This window comes from Artemia sp. Qi Xiang Cuo, chromosome 20 (assembly GCF_049724085.1).
Source record: "Artemia sp. Qi Xiang Cuo chromosome 20, ASM4972408v1, whole genome shotgun sequence".
Classification (NCBI taxonomy): domain Eukaryota; kingdom Metazoa; phylum Arthropoda; class Branchiopoda; order Anostraca; family Artemiidae; genus Artemia; species Artemia sp. Qi Xiang Cuo.
The window spans coordinates 19141471-19165136 of NC_142813.1; the positions used below are offsets into that span (position 1 = coordinate 19141471).

A 23666-nucleotide genomic window follows, 5' to 3' on the forward strand; every position below is an offset into this window, starting at 1 on the left:
GTAACTTTTTTTAATAATTGGTATATTTTTTCCTGCAGAATGCTATATTTTATGTCTTAGAAAAAAAAGCTATTCAAGAGCTATTTTAAAAGATTTGGTAATTTTCTGTTACCAAACATATCTCTCAGTTTATGATCACTCTCCTAAAAAGCATTTGGCACCATCTATCAAGAATTACAGATTAGATCAAAACTTCATATAGATGACCTTCTGCCAAGGTTCGCCACAAATTTCTTGCTCAGGTTCGTCAGGCTAGGGTATGGCGAACCATGGCTGGCGAACCTGGGCTGGTGAGCTTACATTTTGTCTTCATTGTAGTATTTTGTTATGTGTTGTTGAACTATTCTGTATTTTACTAGTTCTGTATTTTTCAGAAATATTGTGTATTCTACTAGTAATATTCTGTATTTTACTAGCCCGTCTAAATGAAGAGTTTTTACTGGCAATAATAACAGGATAAAAACAAATGGATCGAGTCGATTTGCATGCCCAGAAGTTACGACATTGATTCGAAATTTAAGAGTTTGTTATGTTGATGTAACATTCGACAAAGAATATTGAGACGAAACGTATTACCTTAAGGTTACTACGTAAAAAAGAGCTTTTTAAATTTTATTTGATTTTTCAAGTTCAGAACACATCATTTTTCTGATAAAAACAAACTGGGCAATCCAACGAACATATTCTAAAAGTTTGAAGTAGTCAATGTTGTTTCATTGCCAAAATAAGTAGGTTATACATCATGACAAAAGAAAAGGTTGAAAACATTGAAGAATTTAAGACTGGACATGTAGGGTAAACTTCTTCTGCAAACGTTTTCAATGTTACATAAAGCATAATGGTGCCATATTCTGTATTTTACTAGTTGTGTATTTTCTTTCGTTTTCAGAAATGGAATAAACGCCAAAGCTAGCTCCTGAAAGGCAAAAAGGTATGTCTGAACCTGAACTGCTTCGTGAAGCTGTGATAGAAGTCATTGAGAAGCAAGTTACAAAGGCAACAGCTTCGATAAAATACCAGATTCCTCGCGCAACCTTACGAGATTATGTGAGAAGAATCAGCAAGAAGGGCCTGGAGGTTAGAAGTTTGCCTCTCTCTTTTTTTCACCACGATACGCCACTCGTAGACTTTTTACCGACGAACAAGAACGGGCTCTTGTCAAATACCTGCAAATAATATGCCATATGCATTATGGACTATCACCACTCGAGCTACGTCAACTTTGTAACAAATACGCCACGTCGAAGCAGCTTAAAATTCCAGATTCATGGACTTGTGGTGAGAACAATCAAGCTATGGGAGATGATTGGTATCGGGGGTTTATGCAGCGACACCCCGAGCTTACAATCCGACAGGCAGAAGCTACCAGTCTGGGAAGGGATACTGCCTTCAACCGATTTACAGTTCAGCAGTTCTTTAACAATCTTCAGACTCTATACGATCGTCACTGCTTTAGCCCAGAAAATATTTGGAACGTCGATGAGACAGTATTATCGACTGTTCACAAGCCAGGCACTGTCATTGCTGAAAAGGGCCAAAGGCAAGTCGGAAAGGTAACCTCTGGCGAAAGAGGGCAGAATATCACGCTTAGTGTCTATGTTAGCGCTATTGGAAATACTGGTCCTCCAATGATGATTTTTCCAAGAAAAACATGCCCTGATATCCTACTAAAGCGAGCTCCACCTGGGACCAATGGGTTCGGAAATGAAAAAGCTTCTGTATGGATGACGACCTTAGCTCTTTGTCATTTGGCTGAACCACTTTATTAGTCATGTAAAACCAACAAAATCAAAACCTGTTCTTCTTATTTTGGACAATCATATTACCAGATATTCTAGCGATCTGCTTCATTTGGCTAAGGAGAATGGTGTTAATCTTTTAACCGTGCCCCCACATACGACTCATAAATTGCAGCCTCTGGATCGCTCCATTATGTTTCCGATTAAGGCATACTACAATCGAGAAGCCGCAGCTTTTATGGGCAGAAACAAATGCAAAACCATAGCCATTGCTAATGTTGCAGAAATTCTTGGCTCATCTTACTTCAAGGCTGTTACTCAAGAAAGCATAATCAACGGGTTCTACTGCAATCGAATTCATCCATTCAACCCGGAAATTTTTCAAGACCACGAACACCTAAGTTCATCCGTTTCGGATACACCGAAAGTACCGCCACTGGCCCCTTTCAGCTCAGAAGGTAACTCTGCACGATATTCAGAAGCACTGTGTGCAAATTAACCATCCCTGAGAGACTCGAGTCCAGAACAGCTGCCTGTTACAATGTCTGGTTCTGTTAACGATAGCTATTCAGAAATTATAGATCTTTTCTCATTGCCAAAAGGATCCCCCAGGAAGCAGAAAACAAGAACTGCAAATAGAAAGAAAACTGAAATCCTAACAGATACTCCAGTAAAAGACAGAATTCAACAAGAGGTGGAAAAGAAAAACAAGAAACAATAAGTGCTAGAAATGAAGAAACTAAGCAAAACAGTTGCGAAGCAATATAAATTACCAAAAAGGAAGCTGTTTCGCGAAGCAGTTGAGTATGAAAGCAGCTCTGAAGATTTTGTAGTTGATTCTGATTGTTGCAGCGACGAGAGTCTGAATGTTGGCGATGTCGAGACTGAAACTGAAATATCTGGAGAGATTACAGTCGGTGATTTCATTCTCACTGGAATCGATGGGAAAAGAAGTGGGAAAACATACTATGTTGCGTCGGTGCTAGAAATCAATGGTGATGATCTTGATGTCAAATTACTCAAAAAGGTTGAACCAAACAAGTTTGTTTATACAGATGAACAGGTTTTTGTAGAGAGACAATCAGTGAAAATTAAACTTGATCAACCCGTCTGATATGCAGGGACTAAAAGGCAATAAGAAAAGCTGACAATTAGTGACAATCTTTCCACATACAATACGAATTGATCAGACAAACGTAATATGAGTTACCTGTATTAAATTTTCTTATACCAATAGCTGATGAGTATTAAACATATTCTTAAATCAGAATGGCTCTTCTGATCTTTTTAAAAGTGGTTTTCAATGCTTGGCAAACCAGAACCGGGGGATGGCGAAGCTGTACCGGGGTCGTACACGTTCGCCATATCTGACCAAGGTCATTGTTCTTTGAATTATGGCTATAACTGATAGGCTAAAAAAATATCAAAATTTTGCTTGATGTCCTGAATGTGTAGGTACATTTTGCTGGGAAAAAGTTGACTGTAGGTTGACAAGCATAGCAAAAAAAAATTATTTTCTAAAAAAGTGATGAACGTGGGCGGGTCTCCCCTAACTCTACTGATGATGATGACCGACTGTGTCATCGAAATATTTAGTCTTTGTTTTATATTTTTGTTTCACTGTCTAATAAAAGGCCCTATCCCTATTTGGAACTCTTATTGAATTTTTTAGAAAAAGGGGCGTGGGAGGGGGCCTAGTTGCCCCCCAATATTTTTGGTCTCTTAAAAAGGGCACTAGAACATTTTATTTCTGTTCGAATGAGCCATCTCTGGATGTTCTTTGACCACTTGGTCGATATGATCACCCCTGGAAAAAAAAAACAAATAAACATGCATCTGTGATCTTTCTCATGGCAAAAAATACAAAATTCCACATTTTTTTTAGATAGGAGCATGAAACCTCTTTAATAGGGTTTCTCCAGTACGCTGAATCTGAAAGTGTGATTTTCATGAAGGTTCCATGTTTTCTTAGGGGATGTTATCCCCTTTCTCAGGCTCGGAGCCTTTGATTGGTAATACTAAGTATAATGAAACTTGTATATTAAAATCAGCATAATAATCCGATTCTTTTGATATATCTATTGGTATCAAAATTCCGTTTTTTAGAGTTTGGGTTACTATTGAGCTGGGTTGCTCCTTGCTTAAAGTTCGTTACTACGAACTGTTTTATTTCACTATGTACTTGGTGATAATCAGCTTAGCGTGAGAGAGATAAATTACAATCCAGGTATATTTAATTGAATATTTTAGTTGGTATATTGGTTAGGCTAGAAACCATTTAATATAATGCGTTCTGGGGGGCATGATTTCTATAATCCTCTGTTGTAGTTTCCATAATTTTGTTACTAAAGTCTTATGTTTTCGTCATATTTTGGTATATTTCATTAGGATTAACCTAACTTCACTTTTGGAGTGGAGGGGGGGGCCATTAGACTTAAGTAGATAACCTCCTTCAAATTTACCAAAGGAAGCTTTGAATAAAAAAGAAATGCAACATAAAGTAATTAATGAGCAAATTAAGATTTTTTGAATCAACAAAACTTTTTAAAATAACTCTATCAGCTACCCAGGTATGGTGTAATGGAAGGGCTTGCTTCTGCGTTTCGCGAGTTGTGAGGTTCGATCCCCCACGGTGCCTGGGAAATCTTATGAATTTGTGTTGGTGTATTAATTTTTTATATGTTTCAAACATCTTATATTATTATAATGAATATTTCGAAGTCATATTTTGCCCTTTGTTTAAAAAGATCCTTGCTAAATATAAACAAACCAAAAATAATTGTGGTTTGGCACGCCATTTTAACTGTAGTTTTTTCCTTAAATTTTCCCTCATTGTAAATTTGCTCAAAGTTATACAAGATGCCCATTGTTTACGTTTTTTATATAAGGTCCTTTATTTGGAAAAGGGGGCATGTTTGATCCCGTCTCCAAAAAGTGTTTTGGTATTAAAGTGAAACTTTAAAGAAATACTGAGAGGGATATGGACCGCAAATAAAACATACTATGTGCATGCTGGTTGGTATTAGCGTATATCAGCAATATCTACGGAGCTGCTGAGTGTATTAAGTTGAAACTTTCAAGGTATGACGAATAGTGGTCGGAAGGCAACAAGTCTCCCTTTTATTTTTGAATACCTTCTCCCCAAAACACTATTCGACATTTTAAAAACGTCAAAATGTCTCATAGCTGGACCTCCGGGGATGCAAAGCCCCCACAGCTGCGGGACAAGGAGTGTGTAGTATACAAAATGCTCCTTGAAGAAGGATTTGTCACTGGGGAAAGGCGGGAGGTTTAATTTTGTCTTTGTCCAAAAGGGTGATGGTATTGAGGCGAAACTTCCCGGAATTCTGGAGGGTAAGTCAAAATTACATTTTATTACAATGGTATTATTCGTCAATTACAAAAGGCACTAGATATTGCAACTGTCTTTCAATTGAGCCCTGAAACAGTTCTTTATGTTTTTTCAGTTCCTTGTTAACGGTGACAAAAAAGAAAAAACAATGCTAAAAATAGGACGTAGTGGAGGGAAGAGGGATTTTGCTTGTTGTTCAAGGTAGTCGGCTGTAACTTTCCTCTGTGGGTTTTAAAAACGGCAACTCCAATGAACAATTTCTGTTTCAATTCCGACATCATTTATGAGGGTTTTCAGGGTATTTTTCGAAATTCCGTAAATTTGTTTTCATAGCAAACTTTTGCCATTAATATTAACCGAAGTGAAAGTTACCATTCCTGAATCTGCTTCTAATGGCATTCATTCTTCAATTGACAGTTTTTTTTTCCAAAAAGTGTTTTAAATTTTTGGACACTATTGGCCTTTTTTTTGCAAAAAAAAAACACTAGCTTGCAGCTATCAAAGTCTCAGCAATAGCTCGTACACCTACCAATCAAACAGTTCATGGTAACTGTAAGTAAGGAGCGACCTGGCTCAATTATAACCGAAAATCTAAAAAGCGGAATTTTGATACCAGTAGATATATCAAAAGAAACGGATTTTTATGCCGATTTCAACTATATAAGTTTCATCATATTTAGTCTAACCCATCAGAAGTTAGGAACCTGAAAAAATTTGCCTTATTTTCGAAAAAAGGGGGAAGCACCCCCTAAAAGTGATAAAATCTTAACGAAAATCAAAACATCAGATTCAGCGTAACAGAAAACCATACTGTAGATGTTTCAAGCTCCTATCTGCAAAAATGTGGAATTTTGTCTTTTTTGCCAGAAGAAAGATCACGGATTCATGTTTATTTTTTTGTTTTTTGTTTTGTATTTGTTTTTCCAAGGGTCATCGTATCGATCCAGTAGTCCTAGAATATCGAGAAAGGACTCATTCAAACGGAAATTAAAAGTTCTAGTGCCCTTTTTAAGTGACGAAAAAATTTGGATGGCAAATTGGCCCCCTCATTTTTTTCCCAAAGTCACCCAATCAAAATTTTGAGATAGCTACTTTGTTCAGCATAGTCGAAAATCGAATAAATATGTCTTTGAGGATGACTTAGTCCCCCACAGTTCCCGTGGGAAGGGCTGTAAGTTATGAACTTTGCCCATTGTTTACATATAGTATTGGTTATTGGAAAGTATACAGACGTTTTCAGGAGGGATTTTTTCTGCATGGGGGGCGGAGGAGGGGGTTACGTGGGAGGATATTTCCATGGAGGAAGTTTCCTTGGTGGAAGGGACATTTCTATGAAGGGGCGCCGGATTTCCCAGCATTATTTATAAAACGGTCAGAAATTAAATAAAAAAACAAGTTTTTGCAACTGAAAGTAAGGAGTAACATTAAAACTTAAAACGAACAGAAATTATTACGTATATGAGGGGGTTCGCGCCCTAGTCAATTCCTCGCTCTGAACGCTAAATTTTTTTTAGTACTTTCAAAAAAGCTATCTATTCTAATTAACCTGACTGTTAGATTCAGTGATTTGTGATTCGAACAAAATTTAAACTTTAGCGTAAAGAGCGAGGTATTGAATAGGGGGTGAACCCCTCATATACGTAACAATTTCTGTTCGTTTTAAGTTTTAATGCTGTCCTTACTTTCAGATGAAAAAACTTGTTTTTTTTTTTTTATTACAGTGAAAATTAAATCTTGAATTGTTGTGAAATTCTGTTTGTTTGAATTGTTTGATCGAAGATTCAAGCAACCATAGATATTTAAGAAATGTGGAAGAAATCGAGAATCCCATTTTAATAAAGAAAAGACTCCAAGTGCTGTTACACCATTTTTAGCTGTAGCAGGAGAAAAAAAAACGATTTGTTCAGGGTAGTTAAAGGTCCAGTAATTATGTTTTTGAAGATTAAAACCCCCCAAGACCCCTCAGGGCAAGGGTTGTAAGCTATGCTCCGGGGACCTATAAGGTTTTTATGGAAAGGGTGGTCGCATAAACTTCAGAGGGGGCTCATTGGATTGGAAATTGAAAGGTCTAGTGCCCTCTTTAATAGTCATTGAGGGCAGCCAACCCCTTCCCGATACTCATCATTTCCCCAAACACACTCAATCAAAATTCTGAGATAGCCAATTTGTTCAGTGTAGTTGGAAGGTCCAGTAAGTATGTCTTGGAAGAATACCCCCCCCCCAGAGCCCTCATGGCAAAGGTTGTAAGTTATGCCCAGGGGCATATATAATGATTTTATGGAAAAGGGGGTCACATAAACTTAAGAGGGGGCTCATTGGATTGGAAATTGGAAGGTCTATTGCCCTGTTTAATGGTCAAAAGTGATTAGAGGGCAACCAGTCCCCTCTCCTCGTCCATCATTTCCCCAAACATATCCAATCAAAACTTTGAGATGGCCATTTTGTCAAGCGTATTTGAAAGGTCCAGTAATTATGTCTTTGGGGATGAAGCCCCCCCCCCCCACGACCTTCAGGGCAAAGGGCTATAAATTATATTAGTTTTCCTTTGTTAACATTTAAGATTTTTTTGGAAAGGGTGGTCGTATACACTTCAGATGTAAGCTATAAACTGCCTAAGTAAAGAGCGATGTATTATTTTTTTATCCTTTTTTTGTAAATGCCCCCAGGGCATAACTTACAACCCTTACCCTGAGGGCTGGGGGGATTTTTTATCCTCAAAGACATAATTTCCAGGCCTTTCAAATATGTAGAATAAAATGGCTGTCTAAAAATTTTTTTTGAAGTGTTTGGGGAAATGGTGGGCATGGGGGAGGGGGACATTTGCCCTCTGATCATTTTCGACTAATAAAAAAAACACTAGTCCTCTCAATTTGCGGTCGAATCAGCCCCTTTTGAAACTTCTGCAATAAAACTTTCTATAAAAGCGGGATTTGCCCCAAGGGCATAACTTACGATCCTTTTCCCGAGGGCTATGGGGGGGGGAGGGTTGTCATCCTCAAACACATAAGTTCCAGACCTTTCAACTATGTGGAACAAAATGACCATATCAAAATGTTGATCGGAAGTATTTGGGGAAGTAATGGGAGTGGGGGGGGGATGAATCTCCCTCTGCATTATTTCGAATCTAAAAAATGGCGAGAGCCCTCTCAATTTCCAATCGAATGAGCCCTTTTTGAAGTTTTTGTGACTACACTTTCTATAAAAACCTTATATGCCCCCGGGGCATAACTTACAACCTCAGCCCTGACGGTTGTGGGGGGGGGGAGGGGTTGTCATACTGAAAGACATAGTTTCCAGACCCTTCATTTATGTTCAACAAAATGGCTATATCGAAATGTTGATAGGAAGTGTTTGGGGAAATGATGGGCGTAGGGGGGGGGTATTCGCCCTCCGATCACTTTTGGCTCTTAATAAGGTCACTAGCTCTCTCAATTCCCAATTGAATGAACCCTTTATGAAGTTTCTACGACGACGCTTTCTATCAAAAACCTTATATGTCCCCAGGGCATAACTTACAACCTTTGCCTTGGGGGTTGTAGGGGGTTTGTCATCCTCAAAGACATGCTTTCTGGACCTTTCAACTACGTTGAACAAAATGGCTATCTCAAAACTATTGATTGAATTGGTTTGGGGAAATGGTGGGCGTGAGAGGGGGGTTAATTACCCTCCAATCACTTTCGACTATTAAAAAGGGCAGTAGCCCTTTTTAATAGCAAATTTCCAATCGAATGAGCCGTTTTTGAAGTTTCTACTATACCACTTTCTATAAAACCTTATATGCCCCCAGCGCATAACTTAGAACCCTTACCCTGAGGGCTGTGGCGGGGGTTGTCATCCTCAATGACATAATTTCCAAAACTTTCAACTATGTTGAAAAAAATGGCTATCTCGAAATGTGGATTGGATGTGTTTGAAGAAATGGTGGGCGTAAGAGGGGGTTACTTGCCCTCCAATCACTTTCGACTATTAAAAAAGGATCTAGCCCTTTCAATTTCTAATCGAATGAACCTTTTTTGAAGTTTCTATGACAACGCTTTCTATAAAAACCTTATATGCCCCCAGGGCATAACATACAACCCTTATCTTGAGTGCTGGGGGGGAGGTTGTCACCCTTAAAAACCTTATTTCCAGAGCTTTAAATTACGTTGAACAAAATTTCTGTCTCAAAATCTTGATTGGATATGTTTGGGGAAATGGTGGGCGTGAGAGGGGGGGTAGTTGCCCTCCAATCACTTTCTACTTTTAATTAAGGCACTAGCCCTTTTTGAATGCGCCCTTTTCGAACTTTAAACAATAATGCTATCTATAAAAACATTATATGCCCCCAGGGCATAGCTAATAACCAGACCCCAGAGGGGTGTTGGGGGTTTGTCATCCTCAAAGACATAATTTTCAGGTTTTTCAACTACGTTGAACAAAATGGCTATCTCCAAATTTTGATTGGATGTTTAAGGGGAAAGGGTGGGCGTGAGAGGGGGATTAACTGCCCTCCAATCACTTTTGACTATTAAAAAGGGCACTAGCCCTTTCAATTTCCAATCGAATGAGTCCTTTTTGAACCTTCTACGACAACACTTTTTATAAAGACCTTATATGCCCCCAGGGCATAACTTACAACCCCTTGCCCTGAGGGCTGTGAGGGGGTTGTCATCCTCAAAGACCTAATTTCCAGAACTTTCAACTACGTTGATTAAAATGGCTATCTCAAAATTTTGATTGGATGTGTTTGTGGAAATGGTGGTCGTGAGAGGGGGGTTACTTTCCCTCCGATCACTTTCTACTATTAAAAGGACACTAGCCCTTTCAATTTCCAATCGAATGAGCCTTTTTTAAAGTTTCTACGACAATCCTTTCTAAAAACCTTGTAACCCTTGCCCTGATAACTTACAACCCTTGCCCTGAGGGCTCTGAGGTGGGTATCATCCTCAAAGACCTAATTTCCAGAACTTTCAACTACGTTGAAGAAATGGGAATCTCAAAATTTTGATTGGATGTGTTTGTGGAAATGGTGGGTGTGAGAGGGGGGGGGGGTAGTTGCCCTCGAATAACTTTTTACTATTATAAAGGACACTAGCCCTCTCAATTTCCAATCGAATGAGCCGTTTTTGACGTTTCTACGACAACACTTTCTATATAAACCGTATATGCCCTAAACCTTGCCCTGAGGGGTGTGGGGGTTTCTCATCCTCAAAGAAATAATTTCCAGAGCTTTCAACTACGTTGAACAAATTGGCTATCTCAAATTTTGATTGGATGTCTTTGGGGAAATATTGGGCATGAGAGGAGGGTTAGTTGGTCTCCAGTCAGTTTCGACGATTAAAAAGGCCACTAGTCCTTTCAATTCCAATCAAAAGAGCCCTTTTTGAAGTTTCTACGACAACGCTTCCTATAAAAAAAAACTTATATTCCCCCAGGGCATAACTCACAATCCTTGCCACAAAAACCAAAAGCACATATATCAAGAAATAGAGACTCGCCCTATATTGCAAATTGCAACCTACGAGCAGAGCTAAGAGCAAACTTTTCCAGAATCTCATCCACTAATACAGAAACATGTCGATGGACATTCAAAAGTGCCAAGCCATTTAGTCGGCCATCATCTATTCGGCTGTGGAGATAGGTTTTTAGCCTTTTCTTTGAAGAAAATGACCTCTCAACATATGACGTAGAAGTGGGAATGACACAGAAAATGCGGAGTAAAATATGGGCGTTGGGAAATATTGCTCGCTTACACTCAGCCAGGCTCTGCACTGCCGTCTCTGGAAAAAGACAGGGAGCTACTTTTAGCCACTTAGCCCGCCATAGTTGATGCTCAGCCTTCACAGCCGACTCGGAGCTTGTTAGATCTGAGGCATATAACTTGATCAGTTCTTTAACATCGCAAATAGGCTCTTTTACGACAAAAGATGGCAGGATTCCGCTGAGGCCTTTCAGAATAACTTTGTGCTTTGTGAATCGAGATTCGAGTGATTGTATGAGTTGGTCCACGAATGGGATGAAAAGGGAAACTCGATAGTAAAATTTTGTGTGCTTTTCTGCCGGGATTTCATGTGGAATATTGACGACATTTCTCTTTCGTGGCATGGTAATAGTGATTTCCAGTTCTTGTTATATGCACGTGACTTCCGAAAACAGCTGACCGAACTTCTCATCCGCCTTACTTCGTGTATCTTGAAACATTTCTGTCACACTTTTGACACACTGAATGCACATAACCATATCGATGTTTTCTGACTGCAGCAGCTTAGACAAATTCAGTGTTTACCCTAGAAAAAAATCCATCACAATAAGGGTCACTATATAGTCCAAGCTCAGGATGTTATTGAGCAGACTTCTGGCTTTTAACGACGCCATGGAGTCCCCATTTGTCTTCATGTCTTCTAGGGCCTTAAAGATCGGAACAACTAACTGCTTTGATATCTGTATCGCATCGTGTCTTTCGACCCATCGAGTTTCGCACACTCCTTTCAGATTGACTTCAGTGTAGGTTTTTAAGACATCGCTTCGCTTTGCACTGAAGTGAAAGAAAATAACTGTTTCCCGAATAACCATCATACAGTGCTTGATATCAGGAATCTTGCTCGAGTCCGTTTTAGCGAGTAGATATTTGTTCGAGATGAAAGCCTGGGCTCCTGAGAAATGCCCACTCAAGTTTGCAGTCCCATCATACCCTTGTCCCCTGCATAGTTTCATATTGAGACCAAGTTTCTCCATTCGACTTATGATAAATCGACCGAGGCTTTCACCTCGCAAGTATTCAACAATAGCAAACTCGACAAACACTTCCCTGATCTGAAAAGTTTCGCTGTCCAAAAATCAAAGCCCTAGAGCCATCTGTTCCTGCCTTGATATGTCGGTTGTCGCGTCCGCCAAGATGGTGAAAAAATGAGCCGATTCCACTTGATCAAAAATCTTTGCAATAATTAGCTTTCCACAAATATCAACTAATTCGTACTGAATTCTAGGGCTGCAGCATTGGGCATTGCCCGCGCTTTTATCACACACCTCTTTCATTATTGAATCGTCTTTCATCCGATAGCGTAGTAAGGTCCTAATATTTCCATCGTTTTTTACAGGCTTTACAAAGGTCAATTTCTCCGAATCCTCATCCCCACGCGGTGCAAGTCCTTGTCGTCCACACAACAGTATTGTTTCTATGATGAGACGAAGCCTTTTTCTGTTTATTTCTATTTCATCTCTTTTCTGAGTATTCAAGACTTCCACTATAGAGGACTTTTGCTTGCTCATTGTTGCCAGAAAACTTTCCTCCAAACAACAGCATCTTTATGGTAAGAGTTTGACTGATATTTAGAAAAGTCTTCCAGGGCGTTTTTCCAATTCACTTGAGGCTCCATGACAAGCTGCCCTAATTTTTGGTGAGACCCCCCTCCGGCTTGATCACAAGTAAATAAAGCACAATATTTGCAGAAACACCCTTTTTTCACTGAAGAAAATAATAGCCAAGCGTACATATCCATCCAGCTAACTTGAAACTTCCTTGTTTTTGAGCCTGTGACATGAACTGGAAAAGGATAGTCTTGTTTGGCTTAAAATGCCTTTTCAGTAAATTATACTTTTTTTCATCGGAAACCGAATCTTTCAAAAAAGGTTCCAATGTCAAGCTCAACGTCAATGTTTATTTCATCACGTTTGTCTGCTACTATCTCAGCATTTGAAATTGATTCATGAGCTGAAGTCGACGGGTTAGTCGCAATGGCAATGTTCAGCTGATCACTAGTGCCACTTTTTTACTAGTCAACCTCACTAATTTGTCGTTTTTTACCCTAAAGCTGGAGAACACTGTTGTTTTTTTGACATTTCACACTTGCCCTATCTTTAACAACACTTGGTTTTAGACTGTCAACTGCAAGAGCAAAGGCCTTGGTTTGATTGCAAGAATGACCGCTTCATCCCCTAGGGAAGGACCACCCACGAACAAATAATCTTTAAGAACTAACAGTTAGCTCAAAGAAGATGGACAGGAAATGGTTTAATACTATGCTGGTGACCCAATCTGGTAATTACAGGCCGAAAAATCATCGAAAACGGTTAACACATTATGTCTAGATCAGTAATTAGCCACTATCCCTTATTCTGTGAGAAGTATCTGAAAATTATGGGGAAAAAATCGTGAGATTTTTTCCTCCCCCCTACGTAGGTGCTTGCCCTGAGGGCTCGGAGGGGTTATCATCCTCAAACACGTAATTTCCAGATTTTTCAACTACGTTGAACAAAATAGATATCTCAAAATTTTGATTGCATGTGTTTGGAGAAATGTTGGGCGTGAGAAGTGAGCTAGTTGCCCTCCAATCACATTCAAATATTAAAAAGGGCACTAGCCCTTTCAGTTTCCAATCAAGTGCGCCCTTTTTGAAGTTTTTACGACAAAGCTTTCTGTAAAAATCGTATATGCCCTCAGGGCATAACTTACAACCCTTGCCCTAAGGGCTGTTTGGGGAGTGTCCTCCTTAAAGACCGAATTTCCAGATCTTTCAACTATTTTAAACAAAATGGCTATCTCAAAATTTTTATTGGATGTGTCTGGGGAAATGGTGGGCATGGAAGGGGTGTTAGTTGCCTTCCAATCACTTTTGGCTATTAAAAAGGGCACAAGCCATTCCAATTTCCAATCGAATGGGTCCTTTTCGAAGTTTCTACGACAACTTCTTCGATACGAAGTGCCCTGGTATAAAACCAACCAAAAAATAAATAAATAATGCATTGTGCCAACATCATTGATTATGGATTTTGTTGATTTATGATTATGGGAGCGTTTAAGGACCGTACCAACAGCCAAGAAAGTAGCGCATGAATGGGATCTGTTGAGGGAGGGGATTGTTTTTGAACATTTCGCTTGTTTTTGTTGTTATTCTTGTGTTTTCAAATTTTGAAGAATTTCAAATGAATTTAATTCCAGACCATTTTATGATCTTTCCTAATCAAAAATAACGGAGAAAATGAAGTTCATGTTAAGTATTGTCTTCAATTGTCAAATTAATTTATTCTGCTTTGAGCTAGGATGAGTTGGTACTAGCTGACGATTTTACTTTCAAAGAAGGTATTTATAATCTGTAACTACAAATTAACTGGAAAAACCACAAAGATTTAAAGGATTCGAACAAGGTTGAAACTTATTATTAGGTAAACGTAAGCACCGACTTTCTTGGTGTAGTTGGTGAATAGTGGTGAAAAAAGATTCTTTATTTTTGGGTTATAACCTGATTAAAATTGATGGTGCTAGTAATGTCAAAATAGGACACCACTCTATTATTTATCTTGATATTTAAACAATATCCAGCATACAATTGGAATGTGTTTTTTTTAAGAAAGTAAGGCGTTGCGTGTTCTAAAATTAGTTTTGTCTTCTCAGAAAATGATTAGTAAAGTGTATGTCTTTTCTGATTGTCTTGTGGGTGAATTAGGACATGGACATCGGCTCTCTACAACTTATATAAAGATTAAACACCTAATGTATAGCATCCTTATGACCCATTTTTTTCACCAATTAACACGGGGCTTACTGAGTTTAGCTAAATTATGGTTGTTGGGATATGGGGCACTAAAGAAAGAAAAGGAAAGCCAATGCTAGACCTTTTACCAAGAAAGAGAAGGAAATCCAGTGCTAGACCTTTTACCAAGAAAGAGAAGGAAAGCCAACGATAGACCTTTTACCAAGAAAGAGAAAGAAAGCCAATGCTAGACCTTTTACCAAGAAAGAGAAGGAAAGCCAATGCTAGACCTTTTACCAAGAAAGAGAAGGAAAGCCAATGCTTGACCTTTTACCAAGAAAGAGAAGGAAAACCAATGCTAGACCTTTTACCAAGAAAGAGAAAGAAAGCCAATGTTGGACATTTTACCAAAAAGAGAAGGAAATCCAATGCTAGACCTTTTATTAAGAAAGAGAAGGAAAGCCAATGCTAAACCTTTTACCAAGAAAGAGACGGAAATCCAGTGCTAGACCTTTAACCAAGAAAGAGAAGGAAAGCCATTGCTAGACCTTTTACCAAGAAAGAGAAGGAAAGCCAATGAAGCCTTTTACCATGAAAGAGAAGGAAAGCCAATGCTAGACCTTTTACCAAGAAAGAGATGGAAAGCCAATGCTTGACCTTTTACCAAGAAAGAGAAGGAAAGCCAATGCTTGACCTTTTACCAAGAAAGAGAAAGACAGCCAATGCTAGACTTTTTATCAAGAAAGAGAAGGAAAGCCAATGCTAGACCTTTTACCAAGAAAGAGAATGAAATCCAATGCTAGACCTTTGACCAATACAGAATGGTAGACCTTTTACAAATAAAGAGAAGGAAAGCCAATGCTAGACCTTTTACCAAGAAAGAGAAGGAAAGCCAAGGCTAGACCTTTTACCAAGAAAGAGAAGGAAATCCAATGCTAGACCTTTTACCAAGAAAGAGAAGGAACACCAATGCTAGACCTTTTACCAAGAAAGAGAAGGAAAGCCAACGCTGGACCTTTTACCAAGAAAGAGAAGGAAATCCAATGCTAGACCTTTTACCTAGAAAGAGAAGGAAAGCCAACGCTAGACCTTTTACCAAGAATGAGAAGGAAAGCCAATGAAGCCTTTTACCATGAAAGAGAAGGAAAGCCACTGCTAGACCTTTTACCAAGAAAGAGAATGAAAGCCAATGCTTGACCTTTTACCCAAAAAGAGAAGCAAAGCCAATGCTAGACCTTTTACCAAGAAAGAGAAGGAAAGCCAAAGTTGGACCTTTTACCAAGAAAGAGAAGGAAATCCAGTGCTAGACCTTTTACCAAGAAAGAGAAGGAAAGCCAACGCTAGACCTTTTACCAAGAAAGAGAAGGAAAGCCAATGAAGCCTTTTACCATGAAAGAGAAGGAAAGCCAATGCTAGACCTTTTACCAAGAAAGAGAAGGAAAGCCAATGCTTGACCTTTTACCCAGAAAGAGAAGGAAAGCCAATGCTAGACCTTTTACCAAGAAAGAGAAGGAAAGCCAATGCTAGACTTTTTATCAAGAAAGAGAAGGAAAGCCAATGCTAGACCTTTTACCAAGAAAGAGAAGGAAAGCCAATGCTAGAACTTTTACCAAGAAAGAATGGTAGACCTTTTACCAAGAAAGAGAAGGAAATACAATGCTAGACCTTTTACCAAGAAAGAGAAGGAAAGCCAATGCTAGACTTTTTACCAAGAAAGAGAAGGAAAGCCAATGTTGGACCTTTTACCAAGAAAGAGAAGGAAATCCAGTGCTAGACCTTTTACCAAGAAAGAGTGGTAGACCTTTTACCAAGAAAGAGAAGGAAAGCCAATGCTAGACCTTTTACCAAGAAAGAGAAGGAAATCCAATGCTAGACCTTTTACCAAGAAAGAGAAGGAAATCCAATGCTAGACCTTTTACCAAGAAAGAGAAGGAAAGCCAATGCTAGACCTTTTACCAAGAAAGAATGGTAGACCTTTTACCAAGAAAGAGAAGGAAAGCCAATGCTAGACCTTTTACCAAGAAAGAGAAGGAAAGCCAATGCTAGACCTTTTACCAAGAAATTGCCGAAGAATCACTTTAGGTTTTGGTTTTTAGATTGCTAAGAATAGCTTGGTGATGAGGAGTCAGACAAAACTTCAGGTTGTGATTTTTATATTGCTAAGAATAGCTTGGTGATGAGGAGTCAGACAAAACTCTTTACGAAGAAAGTGGTTTGTACTTTCGCCAGAATATTTATAATGAAGAAAAAGCCTGACTGGTCAAGTATGTCTCTGAGTACTGAAGACTGAAGCTGGCTTGACATCCCACATTTGTTTAGTGACATTATACAGGATCTTTGACTATACTTCAAAGCGTCATCATGGTTGTAGCTTTAGCTGTAACATAATAAAAGCAAACCACAGTCCATTGTAACCGAAAATTAAATACATTTATATTTTTTAATTTAAAAAGTCGCCGTTTAACACAGATTCCGGAAGAGCGTCTATTGTATACTTTAAACTCAAATATAACGAGTAGTTTCAACGCCCTAGAAAACAGTGGTAGGTCGAATATAAAATAAAATCACATTTCGTAGCCGACACCATTAAAATTTACATCGTTAACATATTGTACCAACATACTTGATATATCCCATACCAAATGATATATCTTGTCTCAATGCCTAATCTTAGGTAATAGAATCACAGGTAAATGAATCTTCGGTGGGTTATTCTCAGCTGGACCTTAGACTATAGATCCTCGTGTGCCTCTGTAGGCGCTTAGGACATTTAAGAAGAGTCGCCAGTCATTTCTCATCGCTGCGGCTGCCCGAACATATTCCCTTCGGGTTGGAGTTGAAGGCATTCAGATTGTTTAGGTAAGCTTAGGTGCCAAAACAGAAATTTAAAATAGGATAGGAAGGAGGAATGCAAAGGCATCCAATACTTATGTTTTCTGATTATCAGGATTTAGGATTAAATTTGTTCTTATGTTACTCCAATGATTTTTGATGGCCGACAAAACAAGTGTGCGTAAGAAATAAACTAGTACGATTGTCAAAATCTATCGTTGCTAGATAAGAGAAATTGAGTGGCATAAATCCTGCCAAATTCGCTCAATGTGTTTTATATCTCCATAGGTAAGTTACCTTTCCGAATTATATGCTGATTTTCATGTTTTCAGGCTCAATTGAAAGCATCTAATGAAGAGTGTAAAATATTGAACAATGAACTGATGGTTGCAAAACAGAAAGTAGTTCGTATGGATTCCGAGCTTCAATCACAAGAAAAATCAAACCAGCTGATGAGCAATAAGTTATCCATTCTAGAAAAGGTAATGCACTTGAGATTGCCATTTTTTATTCCGGCAGTTTTCTGTTCTATCTCAAAATTGTGCATTCTAAGTGCCTTTGTTTCGAAAACCGCCTGAAGACCAAAGAATCACCAGTCTCCAGTTTTTTTTTTGTATTCTTTACCTAGGTGGCAATAGTATTAAAGACTGTGGGTGCAGTGAAAATGTCAAAAGTAGAATAGCCAAGGCCCAGAGTGTTTTTTTTTTCAGCAAAAACAAGTTTTGAAGAATAGGAAGATTAGTATGCAAATCAAGATCAGAATATTGGATGCTACAGTGATGACAGTATATGAATACGGGTCGGAAGTGGGGGCACTCCGAAAGACGGAGAAGGATTTGTTAGGTGTTTTCCAGAGAAATTATCAACGGATTGTCTTAAGTACCCGTCTGACTGACCGTATTTCAAACAGTAAGCTGTACGAAAAATGTGGTTCAAAAGAAAGGTTAAAAAGGCTAGAACACGTTCTGCGGATGCAGGTTGACAGATTGCGAAAGATCGTCCTTGTCGGCCGACCATCTAGGGCCAAACTAAAAGCAGGTCGTCCCCGAATGAGTTGGGAGGATGTCGTAAGGAAAGATTTAAGGGGAATTAGAACTTCCTTGGTGGGTGTATAGAGGGACGCTTTGAATAGATTGGGATGGAGGAGAATTATGCTTAGCTATGTCGGCCGCAAGTGGCTTGGTACTGCAATGAGCTGTTAGTAGTAGCAGTAGTAGTAATGAGTTAAAGATCGACATAAATTATCAGAAGTGTCTGTCTGGAAATGATGTAATGGCTATTAAGTTTTGTTTTGATTTTTATGTATATACGTTTTAGACAGTGCCCCCAAGAGTGGAATAAAAAGCATAAGCTGCCATTGGTAAAAAACCAGTTGTATATGTCAATAAAAGTTGGTTAAACAATAATGCAAAATTAAACAAATTTGCCTTATCAAACAAACATCATGTAATAATTTAGTTGCTTTTTTTTTTTTTTTTTTTTTTTTTACACAAAAATCCCATCTTGTTTAAAATTATATTCCAAGCTATTTATTGGAATTACAGCTGATAATTCCTGAAAAAATGAAACCTTTAGCCAAACGAAGAGAATCTGCCACGCGTTTGGAGCTTGGCTGATGTGATAGTATTTGATAACATATCGATAGCCCGAAAATTTGATCTGGTGCTCTAATTCAGTCTGAATTCAACTGATAAAAGTAGTCATAAGTTTAACTTTTGATTTAGAATAAATTGTTTGAACTCTTCTGTTGATCGTGGTTTATTATCCGACCTTGAGAACCTCCCTGCTGAAAGACCAAACATGAGACTCGGATGAATTAATAATAATTGTCCACAATTAAGGACATACCCAGCTTTTAATACTGAGAGATATCGCAAATAATTTTCCATTATTTTATTCGGGGTTTTAATCATATCATTTTAGGAATCATTTAGTGTTTTATGTAGTCTATTCATTGATTTGCCTGTAAGTGTTTGTTATGTTTGTTTGTTATTCTATTCAATAATGCATTATATTTTAAAATTGTTCCATTTTTTCTTTACTGTATACATACTGTATCTGCGCTAGCGCTTGTTATTTTATTTAATAATGCATTATACTTTTAAATTGTTCCATTTTTTCTAACAAAAGCGTGTTATACTCATTTATATGTGCAATTGATGTGATCTTGTATAATACACGGTCACTATTACAGTCATAAACCGCGTGGTCTGGTTCTTGACGCGTGTTAATTCTATCAATGACTCATTTAAATCTCTTGACTTTGAAGTAGCACTTGCTACTTTATTATTTCGATGTTGCCCCTTGTTTTGTTTTATAATTTTTTTTTTAGATTGACATGCTCATCTGAGCTCCAGCTATGGCAATGAATTAATATATTCTGTTCTATATTTCCTCATATTTGTAGAATTCTGTTAAATTAGTGCTTTACTAGAAACTGAGCTTGCTTGGGTTTTATAGGTCTTTACAGACTTTCGTTTTCCTAATCCTGTTTTGCTCTACCGGTTTTCTGTTTTCACTTAAACGTGGTTTTACAGAATCCTGTGAATATGGGAAGATCTCAGGAGTCAGATAAACTGTGGAACCTGTTTGCAGATAAACTGTGGAATCTGTTACATGAACTGTGAAGCAACAAGTTTATTCGTTTCAAGTTCCAACTTTTCTTTTTGCTTTCATCATTTTTTTTTTCTCAAATTACAATCTACTTAAAGTCAGATCCTTGGTCTAGAAATTAGTCACAAAACTTGAAACTCGGAGACTCTTCCAAGTTTCAAGTTTTTCCTTGAAACTTAAACTTTTCTAGACCTAGAAACTTGGCCTAGAAAAGCTATTTCGTTACTAGAAACTAGTTACGAAATAGCTTTCGTAATAAGTTCGTCCTAGCCTTATGAATTCCTTGAGCGGGGCAGCAGAATGACTTATCCTACACTCCTATACGTAAAGGGCGTTGTTCAGAGGACAAGTTGTGATGCATCACAACTTGTGATGCAACATCACAAGTTGTGAAAGCATCACTGATAGAAGGATGTAGAAAATAGTATTTTCATATCATTACCCAGAGCAGCTAATTTTACCAAATGAGGAGATCTACTATGAGTAAGATCGTTTTGGATATGAGATAAGCCCTCAGTAAACTAGCTTTGCCTCTAGATGAGATCTGCCAGTCTTCTTTTTCAGTTTGAAGTTAGCAATGCTTGGAAGCCGCTTCATTTTGGGCATTCGCTAACTAGTGATAGATTCAATCGTTAGACCAAGCCATATGTAATAAGTTGAAAATTGTGACAGGTTCAAGGCAGTGAAAAGGAATTTGTCAAAAAGGGGAGGCAACCTATGAATAAGTAGCATCATCAGCTGCTAGGAGGCAGCAAATCTATGCGTATTTGCTTTTACTATTCGGCTTAGGAAAATCCCTTCACGCCCTTCAAAGAGACAAAAAATAACTGATAATTTTTTTAGTCACTGTTTCAAGACGTAGCTTACAAAGAACTGGTACTCTGAAATTAAAAAACTTACCGGCAAGAGTCAAGAACAACTAAATTTTAATATAAATGAACCTCCAAAGACCACAGCTAATAACCTCAATAAGTTTCTGGCTTCTATTGTCCAGAGTCTCCCACCACTATCTTACGAATTTCCAGATATTCCTGTTCCTTTTTCACTCCCACATATTTCTCAACTTGATGTTGTAAAAAAAATTGAAAAACTAAAACGAACAAGCATTTGGCCTTTAGATAATCCTGGTCATCTGATTAAAGCTTTCTGTGATTACCTCTCAAAACCCCTATCCACTCTGTTTAATGAAATTGTCAAATCTGGACAGTTCCCACAATATTGGAAACAATGTTTAATTACCCCAATCAAAAATAAAAATGGGAAGCTTGGCTTTGATGGCATTCGTCCTATTACCCTCACCTCGATTTTTTCAAAATTGTATGAAAGTTTTCTCGCGGACTGGCTTAAGATGAAAGTCCTCCCACTCATTGATCTTAGACATTTTGTTAATCTCAAATCCACATCAACCTCTCAGTATCTGACCCATCTTGTTGATACCATGGGTAAGCTACTTGAAAAATCAAACACATGGCTTAATCTGATTTCTATTGTTCTTCAAAAAGCTTTTGATTTGATTAACCACAATTTACTCAGATAAACTTATAAATGAATTCCACATTGAAACTTTCCTTGTTAAGCTCGTTGCCTCTTTTCTTTCTAATAGATCTAAAGCAGTTAAATATCTAAATTGTTTCTCAGATCACCTCTCCATATTTAATGGCATTCCTCAGGGGACTATTCTAGGCCCTCTCCTTTTTTCTCTTATGATTAACAGTCTTTCAACCCTTTATGACATTAGATGGAAATTTGTCGATGACTTGACAGTTTTAGAGATATGTCATAAAAACATGTTTAGCAACCCAATGGGCATACTCCAAGATATTGCCTGTGAGGCCTCTTCCCTTGACATGACAGTAAACCCTTCTAAATACGCAACAGTCTTAGTAACTTTCCTTAAATTCCCTCCCCTTTTTCTTGCTTCTATTCCTTCTGAAATCTCCGTCACATCTCTTAAACTCCTTGGGGTTAGAATTTCTTCTAATTTGAAATGGGATGCCCATATAAATAATATCCTACGACAAGCAAACTCCTCGCTTTTCCTCCTTAAACTTTTAAATAAATTCAGTTGCCCCCAATCACATTTACTACAAGTATACATTTCTTTTGTGCGTCCCATATTATAGTACGCTTGTCCTGTGTGGCACCCTGGCCTCTCTAATGAAGCAACACAAAAAATTGAAAATGTCCAAAAGAGAGCTCCAAGAATTATTTTTAAAGAGGACAAGAAACCCTATTTGTATTTGTTAAATATTTCAAACCTGGAGACCCTCGAGAGACGAAGAAATAATTTGTGCCTCCGTTTTGGTAAGTTGGCACTTTTGAACCCCCGTACTGCGAGCCTTTTCCCTGAATACCATGTACCTGATAGAAATCGTCCTCCACGAACTGTGTCCCACCCTATCCCCACCTTATCTCCCATTCTTTGTACTACCTTGCGGTATAAGAAATTTTTTATCCCTTTTTTTACTGATTTAATAAATAGTGGTTAATTTGTGCATAAATTTTGTCGTTTCTCTTATATAATAAAAGAAACAGCTCGGTTTTCTCTATACTCTTTTTTTTGTTCCCTATCCCCTTTTTATGTTGTTTTTTAAACATTTGTTAGTGTGCATATTATTTATTTTTTTTCAGTTTTATTAGTTTTTATCTTATTAACTAGTTGCCATTTTGAAGTTTTTTAATATAAGTGACAAAGGAATCATACAGCATTCCGATATTTGATTATTTATTTATTTTAATTTTATTTTATTTTTATTTTTTTTTTCATTGGTTGCCAATCTTTAAATTGTTGTGCTTTTGTTATGAGTTTCTTGCTTGTTTGTTTTTTTATGGACTTCGAAATTCGAATTCGGCCCTTCAGGGCTTGTGATAGTAATTTCTCGAAATAAATATCTTATATCTTATAAGAGACAAAAAATAACTGATAATTTTTTTAGTCACTGTTTCAAGACGTAGCTGACAACCTGCTGTAGATTTATTTTAGGATTAAAGGAAGCAATAAATTCCCAGTTTTCTATTCTTTTTAAGAGAAGCAAAGACCAATATAGTTTTGCCTTGTCTGTCCTTTTGTGGATGTTTTTCACAAACATTGAAGCTAAGTTTCAAAACCTCCCTAAAATGTAAAGATGGAAAACCTGGTTTAAAGTTGTTGGCTCCATATCTCTCACTCTTATATTCTCGAGACCATATGAAGGATTCCTTGTAGATTGGCTAAAAGAAATAATCCTACCTCTTACTCACCCGAGGGAATTCGGGACCTTCAAATCTACTTCTTTTATCACCTTATTCAGCTAAACGACACCATTGGGAGATGGTGCAGCTTGTCTTCTAACAGAAGATTTGTTACTTAATGATGTTGTTACGTAATTTAGTAACCATTAGGGTTGTTTGTTGCACATACGCTCTGAAATATCTCAATTATGAATTGCAAAATTATCGCATAATTTTTTAGTTTAAGTCCCGGAGTAGCAAATCAAGAAATTCATTTGAATGATAATGGCATGGTGAAGGTTTTAATGGCAGTTACATATATGAAGACTTTCATATCAGTGCATGGCGTCATTACAGTACTGATGAAAAATGTGACGTCATTTAAAGGACAAGTGTGTTTCCAAAATTAAGGCTCTACGCGAATTTTCTCGAACTCGTGACCTATCTAGATCGGTTTTTTAGGGCAGGAAA

General features: G+C 37.8%; 1 protein-coding gene and 1 pseudogene across 4 annotated transcripts in view; one reads left to right on the forward strand and one right to left on the reverse strand.

Annotated features, from left to right (window-relative positions):
• LOC148939969 (spindle assembly abnormal protein 6 homolog) overlaps nt 1-23666 on the forward strand; it is a 98437-nt gene that overhangs the window by 48607 nt on the left and 26164 nt on the right. For all 4 annotated transcript variants that reach the window (XM_089105958.1, XM_089105956.1, XM_089105959.1 and 1 more), the window contains one exon: nt 17705-17854. In XM_089105958.1, coding sequence (XP_088962084.1) covers nt 17705-17854 — 150 coding nt within the window. The remainder of the gene's footprint in view (nt 1-17704; nt 17855-23666) is intronic.
• LOC148939970 (52 kDa repressor of the inhibitor of the protein kinase-like) lies at nt 11277-12339 on the reverse strand (annotated as a pseudogene).